Here is a 14396-nt window from a genome sequence, read left to right on the forward strand (position 1 = left end):
CCATAACTACATGACAATTATTTCACTTAAAATTAATATTAGTTCCTAATATTATTAAATATCTAGTCAGCGTTCTATAGATATCAAGGAAGAATCTGCAAAGGCCTTGTCTCAAAAATCACACATTGTCACTTCTGCCATATTCTCTTTGTTTTAAGCAAGTCATTAATCTTGTCCACTTTCAAAGTTCTGCCTTTTGAGGTGAGACTTGTTAAAGAATCTGGACATATGTTAAAACCATCACATCCTTTAAGTCTAATTAAATTTATTGGTTTCCCCTCCCTTTCCTTTCTCCTCTTGCAACCTATTTGTCAAAAATAAAAACAGGTCATTTGTCCAGCAGAGGGTCCCACAGTCTGTTTTTTATTTTGTTTTGTTTCTGCTGATTGAATCCCCATGGATTTGTTTACTGAGTTCATCTGTCCCCCTATTTCCTAGTATCACAATGATCAGATTCAGGGTTGATTTTGTTTGTTTGCTTTCTTGCTTGCTTGTTTTGGCAAGACTACTCTACTGGCAGCATTGCATACTTTCATTCAGAGGCAGACAATATGTAGTTGCCCTGTTTTTTGTGATTCTAACCATTATTGATAGTCATTGTCTAGATCCATTATTTCACTGTGTTCACTAAGTATCAGAAGTTCTACTGCATTTAATTTATCATATACAATTCTCAACCTAACAGTACAGTACCTATTACATGACTCAGTAAATGATGATGTAAGTATTATCATAAAGATAATAGTAAGTAACATTTCTGAGTACTTCCTATGTCCTGAATGCTAAGTTAAGAACTTGTGCAGTAGGTCTTTTTTACTACTCATATCTTACAGATGGAGAAACTGGAGAATGAAAGGCTACCCTTGCTCAAATTCATATGACTAATAAGTGTCAGAGGCAGGATTTGAATCTAGGCAATAGAGCCCACTCTCTTCACCATGAGGACATCCCGTGATAACTTAATGATCCTCATAGAGAAGAGCAGAAATGTGAAGTCAATTAGACCTCTTGAATGCAGTGTGCTCAACTGTAAATGGGCTGGGCTTTGAACTCAGAAGGATGTGGGAGGAATTCTGTCTCCATAATTTACTGTGTGACCCTAAGCACATTCTTAACCTCTCTGAACTTTTCTCATTGGTAAAAGATAATAAAATCTACCTGATAGTGTTGTTACGATTGTTAAACATAATAGTCTGTTGTGTGTTCAACATTTAAAAAGTTATAAAAAGTGTATATGTGCTCAATAATTAAAAGAGAAATAACCCAATTAAAACATGGGCAAAGGATCTGAATAGATATTTCTTCAAAGAAGATATACAAAGAGCAAGAAGCACATAAAAGAATACTTGAGCATTAGTCATGTAGTCATTAGGGAAATACAAATCAAAACTAGAATGAGATACTACTTCATCCCTATGATGGTGACTTTAACTAAAAAGACAGATAATAAGAAGTGTTGGTGAGGATGTGGAGAAACTGAAACCCTCATACTCTGCTGGTGGGAATGTAAAATGGTACAGCTGCTTTGGAAGACAGTTGGACAGTTCTTCAAAAAATTAAACATAGAGTTATAATACGGCCCAGCAATTCCACTCCTAGGTGTATATCCTAAAGAGGTGAAAACATATACATACACAAAAGTTTGCATACCAGTGTTCAAAACATCATTATTCATAATAGCAAAGCAGTGGAAACCACCCAAAGGCCTGTCAATTGGAGAATGGATAAATAAAATGTGATATATCTATGCAATGGAATACTATTCACCCATAAAAAGGAATGAAGTACCAATACATGTTACAACATAGAGGAACCCTGAAAATGTTATGCTAAGTGAAATAATACAGTCACAAAAGACCACATATTGTACGATTCCATTTATATAAAATGTCCAGAATAAATGAATCTTTGGAGACAGAAAACATGTTGGTGGTTGCCTAGAACTGGGAAGGTTGCAGACAATTGGGGAGTGATAGCTACTGGGTATGGGCTTTCCTTGTGGCGGGCATGAAAGTGTTCTAAAATTAGATTGTGGTAAGGGCTGTACAACCCTGTGAATATACTAAAGAAAATTGAATAGTATACTTTAAATGGTTGAATTGTATCACATGTGAATTATACCTCAAGAAAGCTGTTTAAAAAAGAAAAAATGTTTATGTGTATGTGCATAAAATTTTATCTTTTTAAACATTACCTAAGTTTTATGCAATGATTATGTATTTATTTGAAAGGTTATTTGAATGTAAATCCCTACTGTAAAATTAAGGATATGTAAAATTCAAACATGCTTTCGGGAAATTAAAATGTATCATTATTTGCTCATGGACATTATAACACGATCATGGATAATGTGAGTGATAGAATTGCATCAAACACACAATTAGCAGTGACATTAGGAGAATACACAAAATTCCACTCATGAGTGAACTTACTCTGAGATGCTAGTTATGGACCTGAACTTGGTTCTTAGTTGTGACATATGCTGAAAATTATTACTGTTTTGTCCCTGTTCCCATCATAATTACCACTTGACGAACTTCCATTGCTCACAGGTTGCCCAAGGGCTATAAAGATATCTCCCAGGACAGCTTCCTCCCCATTGTGCACCACTTTCCAAAGAGTTCAAAACTGGGTTTTGGGTTAAAGGAAAATCCTGTGCCTCCTGAGCACAGATTTACAAGTTCTTTCTTTTTGAGGTGGGGCAGCCCAGGGGAGAAAGGAGGTTTTGAGGTCTGCAGAGGAACTGAAAGACAGAGAAAATGTTCAGTTCAACACTGGGGTGTTGAACTGTGACAATCACCGTCACAGGGTGATCCCCTCCTCCCAGAATCCCCTTAGTAGTTTGAGGACACAACTTCCCACCACAGCTAAGATAGAGTGCGCGATGGGAATCATGGATTCAGTGTCCCTAGAGTGTCAACAGGTGTTCCTAGAGTGAGCATGGGAGCCTAACCTTGAGTAGGAATTTGTTAAAAAAACTATTGGCTATTGTCCCTTCTCCAGATTCCCATACCACCTTCCTTTTCTTTTCTCCCTCTTTCCCCTTGCCCCCATGCAATGACAAACAACATGAAACAAAACAAAACAAACGTTAACCTCAAGAATAACTTTTAACCTGAAATCTATTCTAATGGTACCAAATCCAAAGTGATACTGAAAGGGATAAAGTGAGAAGCCTCTCTCCTATTCTGAGCTCAGACACCCAGAATCTTCCACACCTTCATGGGAACCCACGTTTTCAGAAGGATTTAAACAAACTAAGAAACAAACAAGGAAATCCAGATAGTTTTGGAAGTATCTTCTCTCCCCCTCATTCTTTTGTTCAGTGTTCATCTGTTCTTTTTGGCTTCTCAGCTCCTCAAGGGCAAAAGAGGCCGTCATTGCTCTCTGCTTAGACAACTGTCCCAGCCTCAGCAGTCCCCTCTGTGTGGAGATTTACAAGCAGACTATATATCTACATAAAGAGTCTGGATGTATATGAACACTCATTATGCTTGTGTTATAAGACAGTGTGTATATATTTCACACACACATAAATCAGGAAATATTTTCATTGATTTCTTTGGGTGTGACGTCTTTAACATACAAAAGATTTGTGTGTGTGTGTGACTTTTTCTTCCTCTAATTCAAGTACCAAATTGTTCTTATTATTGCTCCAAGACAGGGTATGCTCTTGGGGGGAGGTCTGATGGTGGGGGGCAGAGAGAGAAATAAAGCCAGGCTTTTCAAGGGGAAGAAAAAAAGAAAAGGGGGAAAAAACTGTCTGGGAATCTCAAGAATATCTTTATTTCGCCTTTTAACTCTCTGCCTTTCTGATTAAAGTGTTCAGACCAGCTCCCCTGCCCGTGTTCAATTATCCCCCAGCATCTTTTCTCAGAAGCTGTCACCACCACTTGCTGAACGGCAGCAGCCCCACCGTGAGCCATTAGCCTGGTTCTTTTCCGTTTCGCTTTTCTTTCCTCAGTTTCTCCCTGAAATCTTTATAAATCTCCCTTGGAGGAGGAGTGTCGGAGCGGGTGGAAGTCTGAACACAATGCAACCTGAGAATTTCTGTCACTCTCTGCATATGCTCCTAAGTGCTTTAATCCCAATTAGGGGCGGCTGACACACGGTCCTATTCATTCCCATCAGCTCTTGAATACATTTGCCTAGAAATGAACTTCACAAATAGAGGCGCTCCTAAATGTGCCCAACAGCAAGGAAAATCGAATTGAGTGAGGACTCATTCGGCAGCGGCCGGCAGAGAAGCGCTGAATGTGGGGGTGCCCCGAGACATTGCAATTCAGCAACGCACTCGCTGACTTTTCTTTGCACCATGTCAACCGAAAGAACCAAGAAATAAGTTGGGGAACTCCGGTTAAAAGGCAACTTGAGAGGGACTTTGAATACTTTTATTGAGCCGCATCCAATGGAGGACTTAAAAAAACAAAAAAGACACCACAAACCCCACCAGCGGTATACGGGCTGCGTCTGGCTGCGAGTTTGGAGCCTCCCGGCCGCCCCGCATCCACCGGCCACGCAATTAAAGGGAAAATGGCCCCGTCGCCGGCGTGTCATCTGGTGGCTTTCCCAGAGCCCATCGCCCCCGCCCTATTCAGACCCGGCCTTAATGTCCCACCCGCCCCTCGGGGGCTGCGAGGCTGGTCCGTGCTGACCCGCCAGCCTGGCGGCGGGAACACCCTCGGGGGTGGGTGGGGTGGGGGCGCGGCCCAGGCCACCTCAGGCCTAAACTCAGCTCCTGAACGCGGGGTCGCCAGACCTTTACCGCTGCAGTCGCCTCGCCTCGAGAATCTTTAACCCCGCGCAGCTCCCTCCTTCTCTAGGTTCGGGACTCTGGCGCGCCCGAAGCAGGGTTTGGAGGTGGGGTGGTATTTGGTGACTTCTCAATATTCGGGCCCCAAGGCCAAGGGCCCCAGGGGGCAGCTACCTCGGGTCCCCCTGGTGACCCAAAGCCCAAGGCCTTTGCGCGGCAGAGATGGGCAGTCTAGAGAAGTGTGTTCTGAAAGGATCCGCTCATCTCAGCCCCGGAGTCCTCTGGGGGCTCTTTTCCTCTATGCGGAGCCCAGTCAGGTCACACGTGCTCGGCGCCCGCAGCATTTTAGCCCCGCGCTCGGGTGTGAGGACTCGCAATGCAGCGGCCGACCTCCTAACGCAGCCGGGTCTGAAAGAAGCACAGTGGTGGGACTTAGCTCCCTGCAGCCTGTCCTCCAGTCAGTGGCTGCTGTCCAGCATCCAAGTCTCATTAGGGACAACCTGTTACCAAGGCGGGAGCCGTGCCTGCGCGGTTCCACGGTGGGCAGGGAGCAGGATCGCCCCCCAAACCACCTCTCCCCGCACCTCGGTGTAGGAGGGATTTCGCTTTAACTGGGCCTCTGGACGCCCATTTTAAGTCGATAAAAAAGCCAAGTGGAATGTTTTGATTGAGTCTCAACATTGTCTTTGAATAAGGCTGAGACCATGTAATTAATGTGTCTTTTTAATAAGGGACAATACGGCCGTTCAAGCTATTTAATTTCATTTAATTTTCCATCCCATTTGCTGCACAGCCCGCTTTTACTTTTAACACCCAGCCTTTCACGGCCCATCTTGCTCCACTGGGCACATTAGATTGGTTTCACCCTTGCTTTTTAGGGGAGGAAAAATAAAAGAAAATGTGTTCCTTTCCTCCTTTGTGGACAATTTATTTCACTTGGGGAACTTCAACTCTGAGCCACAGGACAGAATAAAACTCGGCGAGCTGGTGTGAATGCCTCTGGCGCAGTCTCTTTCTTCTCGCGGGGCTGGGAACCAGCCACAATTGGCTATATTAATAAATAACTTTCCTCACAGTCGGCCTTTACATGGTCCTATTGATAAAATTGTTCGCGTGTCGTTCACGCTTTTTCACTCATTAAGGAGGTCCGGGGAGGCGCCCCGAACCCGGGCCCCGCGCTCACCCCTTCCCGCTCTCAGTGCTGGTAATTTAAACTGGGTGTCATCCCGGAGTCGCCAGGCCAGAGGTTAGAGGGACATGTTCATGGCTTTAATTTATTGCCCTCGACTCTTCGGAGCGGCTTCCTCTTCTCCTCCCCTCCCCCGGCTTTTGCCATTCATGGGCAGCGGATCAAAAGCTCCCTCCTCTCTGTCGAGGGCAGCCTCCGCGGCCGAAGCAGCCGTGTCTACACAGGCCCTGAAATTGGTACTGAGGCCAGCCATCCGTGAGTACCCGCACGGTCAGACCTGAGATGCTTAGACTTGAGATCCTTGACCTGACGGGGATTTTTCCATTGCAAACCACGAGTTTTAGACCTTCCAGAGTACATTCACTCTACATTTCGTTGTTATTGACCTTCCCAACAAACAGGAGTGAACGGTGAAGAGGCAGCCAAGGGTCTGTTTGCGTCCATCATTCCCATTTCACAGATTAGGAGACTGAGGCTCCGAAGTAATTCACTGAAGGTTCCCCGAATCTTGAGTGGCAGAGCACAGAGTGAATGACTCCAAATCTCCTGTCCCTGTCCAGTGTGACAAACACAGGTCTCCAGCGAGCTCCTTTTGAGAGCCAGAGTCACTCCTACTCGCAGTCGGAGGACTGCTCTTTCACCCAGTAAAGCTCCAAGGAGAAGTGAGTATGGTCGTTGCTTCTGGGTCCTCTGACCTCCTGTACAGTGGTTGAGCCTCTAACACCAGGCTAGAAACCCAGCACCACTCAGGCCTCTCCAGGAAGAACCGCGTTGGGCTCGCGTGCTGGCTGTATAGGATTTGGGGAGCTGCGTCCACGACTAGCTGCGTGCCGTAGGTGCCAGCAGAACTGTCACAAATATCTGATGAACCCGATTACTCGGCTATTTTATGAAAATAAATGTCCTCACGCAAATAAGAAGCTCCCCTAAAAGAAAACGGGAGTACTACTGTTTAACTCAGAGGTACCCATCTTGCTAGTTTACCAACCGGGCACAAGAAAGGGTTATCCCAAACACCCACCCTGCCCCTCTTCTGGGTGATCCCTGACAGACTGCAGTGGTTTTTGTTGTTGTTATTATTTAAAAAAGAAAAGTCCAGTTTGTTGGTCCTGAGGGAGATAGTCCAAGGACTTCCTCCCCGTTTTAGACTTAAAAGCAAGTCAGGGTTTGAGTCCATCCGTTGTCGTCTGTGGGGGTGGGGTGGGGTGGGACGTGACTAATAACCTGGCCCGCAGAACTTCTCCCTCTTTAACCCGCAGGTGCGGTCCGGGGCGCGGGATCCCCCGCGAACCTTTGGCTCTGCAGCAGCTTCCCATTCCCCAGAGAAAGTGCGGGCCCGGGGTGCGCCCGAGAACAGCAACGCACAACTGACCTCGCCTTCTCAAATTGGTCCGGAGGCTTCATATTTCGGGGCGAAACGGGACAGAGGGAACAATTAACGTGGTTCCAAATAGAGGACTGGTCTGAACCCAATCCCCTGAAATGGTAATATGGTGGTTATTTAAAAAGTGTAGGTATTTTCTGGTGTTTTCCCATCAAGTACCTGCCTAATTTCTGTATGGCACACGCCAGAAATCAATAGAAGTTAACAAGTCTTCCAAACAGTCCCCATCTCTTTGTTTAATCTCCTTTACAATAAAGCCAAGGGAAGAGAATTAAAAATCTTTGAAGTAGATCAAGGCTCAAAGGAATCAGCCAAGTAGACTTAAAGTAGTCACTTATTTCCCAAAACTGGTTTGTCGGCGAACAATAAAAGGAAGTAAAATTTATGGAGAAATTATACAGTGGATTTGTCACTTAAAATATCGTAACTGTCTCGGGAACAATACCCCATGCTGAGGATTAATGGTCCCGCCGGACCTTTGATTCACCAGCGCCTTTTCTTCGCCCTTGACAAATTGGATTTTTAGGAATGGGAAGGTCGCCTGGACTATTGTGTACTAGCCATTCAGAGGCCTCGATTATGCAGGGGGCTGAGGGAACCACTCCATGTGACCCTCTCGGGTGGGACTCTGCAGCTGCTTCGCAGCGCAACTCTCTCACCAAACTCCGCGCCCTTGCGCTCGCAATGCCAAAAGGCTCCCGCCCTGATTGAAAAGGCGCAGTGCATGCCCGCTCGCGTCACTCCGCGGGCGGAGGACGCACGTCGGGGCGCGGCTCCCTGGCTCGCGCGCGACTCGGGCTCTGTCACTCGCGCCCTGCGGAGAACTCGGCGCGCCCGAGCGCCTGCCTGGCGGTGGCGGCAACAATGCACGGAGCAGCCCGCGCTCCGGCCACCAGCGTGAGTGCGGACTGCTGCATCCCGGCCGGCTTGCGCCTAGGGCCTGTGCCAGGCACTTTCAAGCTGGGCAAGTACCTGTCAGACCGCAGGGAACCCGGGCCCAAGAAAAAGGTATTGCCATTCTGATCTCCGCCCCCTGCCTTTCGCCTCCATTTGCCCGGACCCGGGAAAGGGGTAGAGAGGGGAAGTGGAAGAAGGGGGTGATTGAGTCGTTGCCTGCTAATTCTGCCGTGTTGAAGGGGACTCCTAGCAAGTCTTATTAACTGAGAGCTGGACGTGGGCTAGGCTGAGGGGAAAGACGTGGCCGAAAGGGAACAGCCCCCAGGTGGGGTGCACTGGGATCTGTACGTGCCAGGACCACTCGGAACTAGCAGTTTCCTCAGCGCTGTGGGTTCTCCTCTGCACGGCGCCAGAGGCCCCCACCCCCACCCCAATCCGAGCCCCTCTGCAAACGCACCATCTCTTTGGGATCGCAGGGCATCGAGGACTTGGGCATCGAGGACTTTTCTTACCCAATTTGAGGCTTAAATTTGTCTTAAAATAATTTAATCCCATTTCTTCCGAAAAAAATAATCCTTGGGAAATTCTCAGTTCCTAGAACCTCCGATTTTTATTTCCGCCGATGTCTGCTTGTGGGTTTGGGGGTAAATGAACAGAGGCTAAGCCAGGTGGTTGCTCTGACGCGAGCTCCAGGGGTTCCCACCCGCGTGGGGCACCGGTTCAGGGCGCCTGCACCCGGACTCTGAGAGTCCAGGGTTCCAACCGGGAGGCAACGGGATCAACTCATCAGCTCTGACTCCCAAACACCGTCGCGATCCCTCACTAGAAAGGGGATTTAAAGGCTCCCACCCGCCTTGGGGGAGTCCCAGCGGCCAAAGGTCGACAAACAGCGACCAGGAAATGAAGGCAAGAATCTAGTGGGGAAGGAGGACCGTGGCTTTTGCTTGCCGCTGACTAGAGCTTTCTTGCAAGAAATAACTCTGGTGCCCAGCCAGCGGGGTCCGCATCTCGCTCCTCGTGTAATCACCCCCCACCCCCGGGCTTGCTGCGCACCACGCCTTCTTCTTTAAACGCGCTTTAATTGCTTTTAAATGGCCGGCCAGTTGCGGGCAAGCTTTTCCCTGCGTGCTTTGTTCTGAGACTTTAGCTTCGGGCTCGCATGCACCTAGATGCCGTACACCGAGAACAGGGAGGTGTGAGAGATGGGGATGGGGGGGGGGCCCTCTCTGGGCCTTGGGACTGACTTTGAAATGTCTACCCCGGTGTTAGGGCTGCTCTCAGAACCGCAAGTAGGAGAACTCGGGTAGGGGTGGGAGACGTTTTCGTACAAGATGCGCTCAGAGAGGATGCCCTCACCACCCACTCCCCCGGGCTGCCAAGGTGGGGGACGGGATGTGTGTGTGTGCTGTTATACTAGCTAGCCTCCCTTCGTTCTCACTTCTTCAAGTATTGGTCCTAAGGAATTATCCTCCTCCTAGCAGCCCAGAGTGGTCTGACCAAAGCCAACACAGCATTTTCCTGAATCGGGTGGGGTGGAGGATAAACTTTCCCTCTGGGTTGAGGGCCTGACCGTGGTGGTGTGCGGGAGAACGACCACTGCTTGTGTTGCAGGTGCGCATGGTGAGAGGGGAGCTGGTGGACGAATCGGGGGGCTCCCCTCTGGAGTGGATAGGGTTAATCCGGGCAGCCAGGAACCCCCAGGAACAGACTCTGGAAGCTATTGCAGACTTACCAGGAGGACAGGTACTGCGGGCTTCCCCTTACCCTCCCCACTGCTACTTCTGTCTATCTAACCGTCCCTGCGGTGGCCAACAAATATAGAGAAAAGCTCGTTAGCTGGAGGTCTCATTTAAACGTCCCAACAACCCTATAAGGTAAATAGCTACTGTTTTCCCATCTGAAGGATGAGGGAAGTGAGGTTCAGAGAGATCCAGTGCTTCTCCAGGATCACGCAGCATCAGAGCCGGCATTTGAACCTTTTCTCTCAGTTGCTTTTTGACCGATTACCCGGAAAATGACAGAAAGCTGTTCAATTCCTTGTGTGCCAGATCTTCTACCGAGCGTTGCGAGACGTCCAGCCAGGGGAAGAGCTGACCGTGTGGTATTCCAATTCCTTGGCTCAGTGGTTCGACATCCCCACCACGGCGACTCCGACTCACGACGAGAAAGGTATAACCTATGAGAGGGCCTCCGGGCCAGCGTGGGTGGGCGAGAGTCTAGCCCTCCTCCAGTTTCGAGGCACCTCCCCAGACTTGAAGGACCTTTCTCTCAAGCTGTGTAAAACTGAATTCACACTCCCTATGTAGGCAGAGAGGCAACGTCACCACTACCTCCTTAAAGTCAACGGTAAATGATAACAGTGACCATTATAATCTGGCTCACGATGGGGGAAAACAAATGAACAACTCTTTATGAACTTCCTGGGGTCATCCTTTTCTACTGTATACCTAAAGAGACAATTATTTACTCCATTAAGAATCAGTGAGAGCCTTAAACTATTGTCACAGTAATTACATCCTGAGTTCCAAAGAACATAACTCAAACCTGGAGGGCATCTCTTCTCGACTGGTTTTCGAAGAGACCAATGTATTTCTACAGCATCTTAGAAGCATTACGGTACTTACAGCTGGTCAGTTGGCAGGTACCAAGGCCCTTTCACTTAAATGGTATTTATTCATTTCCCCGTCCCTACTTAAATTGAATCTGGGATGTATCCCAGTTTCTTCTCAGATTTATTTGATCCCTTCCAAAGCCAAGAGCAGATTTATGCAAATTTAAGTGCAGTAACTAGAAGAAAACATTTTCAAACCTCCCATAGAACAGTGAAGAACACTTCCTGTGGAAAGGTTGGGAGGTGCTAAAATAGTTAAGATCTTGAGATTCCCTTTGCAAAGCTTCCATGGCTTTCTTTCTTTCCTTGTCAATTGTTTGTAATTTCTTCTAAAGACACACTTATTATTTTAAGTTAACATAATGAATGCTGTGAAATATTTTAACATGCTCTTCTCCTGAATTGCCTGCTAATCTTATCCTTTTAGAAACAGGTTTAAAAAATTACTACAAAGATGGGAATTAGGAAGCACTTCATGAATAAGATGGAATGAAATTTATTCGGAACAATGAGTCACTTCACTTCAAAATATCACTGTCCTCTGTAAATTAATTCTATTGATTTTGTGGGCAGATTTGTATGTACAGTATTCATAAAAATTATACTAAGATAGTTTGTTCCCTGCATCACATTATATTAAATTCTCTTGGTGACTCATTTTAGTAAATGAGAAACATAATAAAAGTCCCATAATGGAGAACTCTTTGATCTGTCACTATGGAACAATTTCTTTCTTTCTTTCTTTTTTTTTTTTTAGTGGCTGGTTGGTAAGGGAATTGGAACCCTTGACCTGGGTGTTACCAGTACCACCTATAGAACAATCTGGAGGGCCACTGGCCTTTATGAGGCAGCCATTTCTACACAGAACACCCTTCCTTAAGCACTCCCAAATAATGCTAAAGCAACTTATTTGAGTAGTGAACCTTGTGTTTTCATTTCAGCTAATTGAACATATAAACATCAGATCATAACAGATGTCAAAATACGCACCATTTGCCTTTTGGGGGAAGGTATTAGCTATTTTGAACCCTGACTTCCTCAACTTGGAGATTCCTGAAATCTTGACCACTCTAGGGTTACATGAAGGAGGGGAGGCAAACTTATCTTTGATACTCTTGGCATAACTTGGAGCTCGAAGTCTACAGAACATGTCAGATGGTTAGGATAAGCTGAAAAAAGGACGTATTGAATCAGAAAACATGTTTTGCTTAAATCTTGGAAGAGGAAGAAATAAGTAGGGATGGTTGCTATTCTTCCAATATTGGCTAACTTCTGCAGGTTTCAATTCCTTAATAAGATTAAGGATAATACTGCCCCTTGGTTTTAAGGATAAAGCTTACTTGGCTTTGCATTGAGCTGAGTTGTTCTGGGGCAGACTCTGAAAGCTCCCTCTTTAAGAAAGGCTGATGAAAGGGAGGTTCTGAATTTAGAAGAAAGTTTGTTATTTAAGAGATCAACTCAAAATGCCCATCAAGAGAACCCAGGAAGTCTCTTCTCTTTCTCTCTTTCTCTCTTTTTAAAAAATATTTATTTTAGGGCCGGCCCGGTGGCTCACTCGGGAGAGTGCGGTGCTGATAACACCAAGGCCCCGGGTTCGGATCCCATACAGGGATGGCCGGTTCGCTCACTGGCTGGGCGTGGTGCTGACAACACCAAGTCAAGGGTTGGGATCCCCTTACCGGTCATCTTTAAAAAAAAAAAAAAAAATTATTTTACATGGATGTTCAATTCAAGCTAATGGGAACATTGAAATGGTTTTAGTCTAGGTCTTCTATAAACGGCTAGGATAGGGTCTCATAGGCAAATCCTCCTCTCCCTCTTTTTTCTTTCTGCTCTCCCTTGGCCCCAGTTGGAATAAACTGCTTCTCACTTGAACTTCTATCTTTGTTATGGGTGGGGTGGGGGTGGGTGGGGGCGGGACTACTTGGCTTTATGCAAAGCCAGAAGTTAATATACACGAAGTGAAGTAGATCCAGAGTTTTTCCCCCATTGTTATTTCTGTAGTAATGATTAGAAGTTTGAGCTGCTTGTATGTAAGGAGAGAGAATTTAACTTTCCCGTTAAATCTTATGATATTGATGTATACTTTGGATACTTCCTTGTGGCTCAGCTAACTTTGTCACAGACATCCTTCCCTTCAGTATTTTCAATAAACCGTATTTTAAAAGAAACCCAATTTCAAGATTGCTCTTCCTTGTACAGAAGTAATATGACATTTTTGAGTGGACATTAACTTCTATCAGATGATCAGGATCTGTCTCATACATGTGTCTCGATTGTGTTCAAGAGACTAGTGCTATTAAATACAACTAATGCTAATATTATTACACATAAAAAATGATTTGACACCAAACATGTATATAGTGCTTAGTTGAGAATTCTGCACTTACTAAAAGCTGAGTATACCTATCTATATCATTTATATATATTCATGTAATAAAACATAAACCAGTTTATCTTATCCAAGGACGTTACTAAGCTTGGATTTGTGCAGCTATCTAGGGTTTAATCAATTATCTTGTGGAACAACTAAGAAGATAATTCAACATCATCTTTCTTAGAATGTCATCATTCTTTATAGAATAAGACATAAAGATTTTTTTCTTTTCTCCCATCAAATTAAATGGGGTTAAAGAGGAAATAAAGATACAAATAATTTTGAAGAATAGCAAATCACAGTCCCTATGTGATCCTTCAGTTGGTCACGCTCCAGGAAAACCTCAGGCAAAGTGTTTAAGGCTGGGAGGGGGTGAAATGGGTGGATAGTGGATACAAAAGACATTGTTCTATGAAAAGGAATGATTACATATGGCCCATACATACAGGATATTGTCTCGCCTGGTAATGAGGCGCTCACGACCATTAGATTAGCCTTTGTTCAGTTTATCCAAACTCCTTGACATACGCCACCTATTCTGCAAACGCCAACAGATGGGCCCAGGCACAGCACAGCCTCAACACTTGATTTAAAGCAACAGCTGCTCTCTGCTCTTCCCCGGCCAGCCTGCCTGAGCGCTGCCCTCCCAACGAAGGTTTGTTCGGATGGCCGAGAGGAAGTCTTCGCTGGAAAGGCCCAGGTCATCCCTCTTGGACTCTAAGTAGTCCCAGAGGATGGAGATAGTGACAAGCATTGGCCATTTGGGTTTTTTTCGGGGTCCTTGATACCGGGGGGGCTATCGAACTTACTTATTCGCCAGGACCCAAGAATACTCCGGCTTCTCCCCATACCGCTGGTAAAACCTTGGCTTTGCCTTGGGTGCGCTGGCGCTTTCGTTCTGTCACGCTTGTTCGCCTCTCACGGGGTCGCTTTTCCACTCTTTCTCCCCCAGGGGAGGAGCGCTACATTTGCTGGTACTGCTGGAGGACGTTTAGATACCCCAACAGCCTTAAGGCACACCTGCGTTTCCACTGCGTGCTCAGCGGCGGCGGGGGCGGCGCCTTCTTGCACCACGACCACGCGGCTCGCCAAGGTGCTGCCCCAGCGGCGGATGGCCTCGGACTCTCCCCGAAACCCTCCGCGCCTGACTTCGGCGCGCCCGCCCAGGCAGGCACTTTGCGGCCC

The 14396-nt window shown here is 46.3% G+C and overlaps 1 protein-coding gene across 1 annotated transcript in view; it reads left to right on the forward strand.

Moving 5' to 3' along the window:
* Window positions 1-8050: 8050 nt before the first annotated feature.
* The window catches only part of PRDM13 (PR domain containing 13), a 7548-nt gene continuing 1202 nt past the window's right edge, over window positions 8051-14396 (forward strand). Inside the window, 5 exon segments of the mRNA XM_008578211.1 lie at window positions 8051-8102; window positions 8105-8334; window positions 9835-9966; window positions 10272-10392; window positions 14164-14392. Of these exon segments, the coding sequence (XP_008576433.1) occupies window positions 8051-8102; window positions 8105-8334; window positions 9835-9966; window positions 10272-10392; window positions 14164-14392 (764 nt within the window).

The sequence above is a fragment of the Galeopterus variegatus genome, unplaced genomic scaffold, assembly GCF_000696425.1.
Source record: "Galeopterus variegatus unplaced genomic scaffold, G_variegatus-3.0.2 Scaffold1647, whole genome shotgun sequence".
NCBI classification, from domain to species: domain Eukaryota; kingdom Metazoa; phylum Chordata; class Mammalia; order Dermoptera; family Cynocephalidae; genus Galeopterus; species Galeopterus variegatus.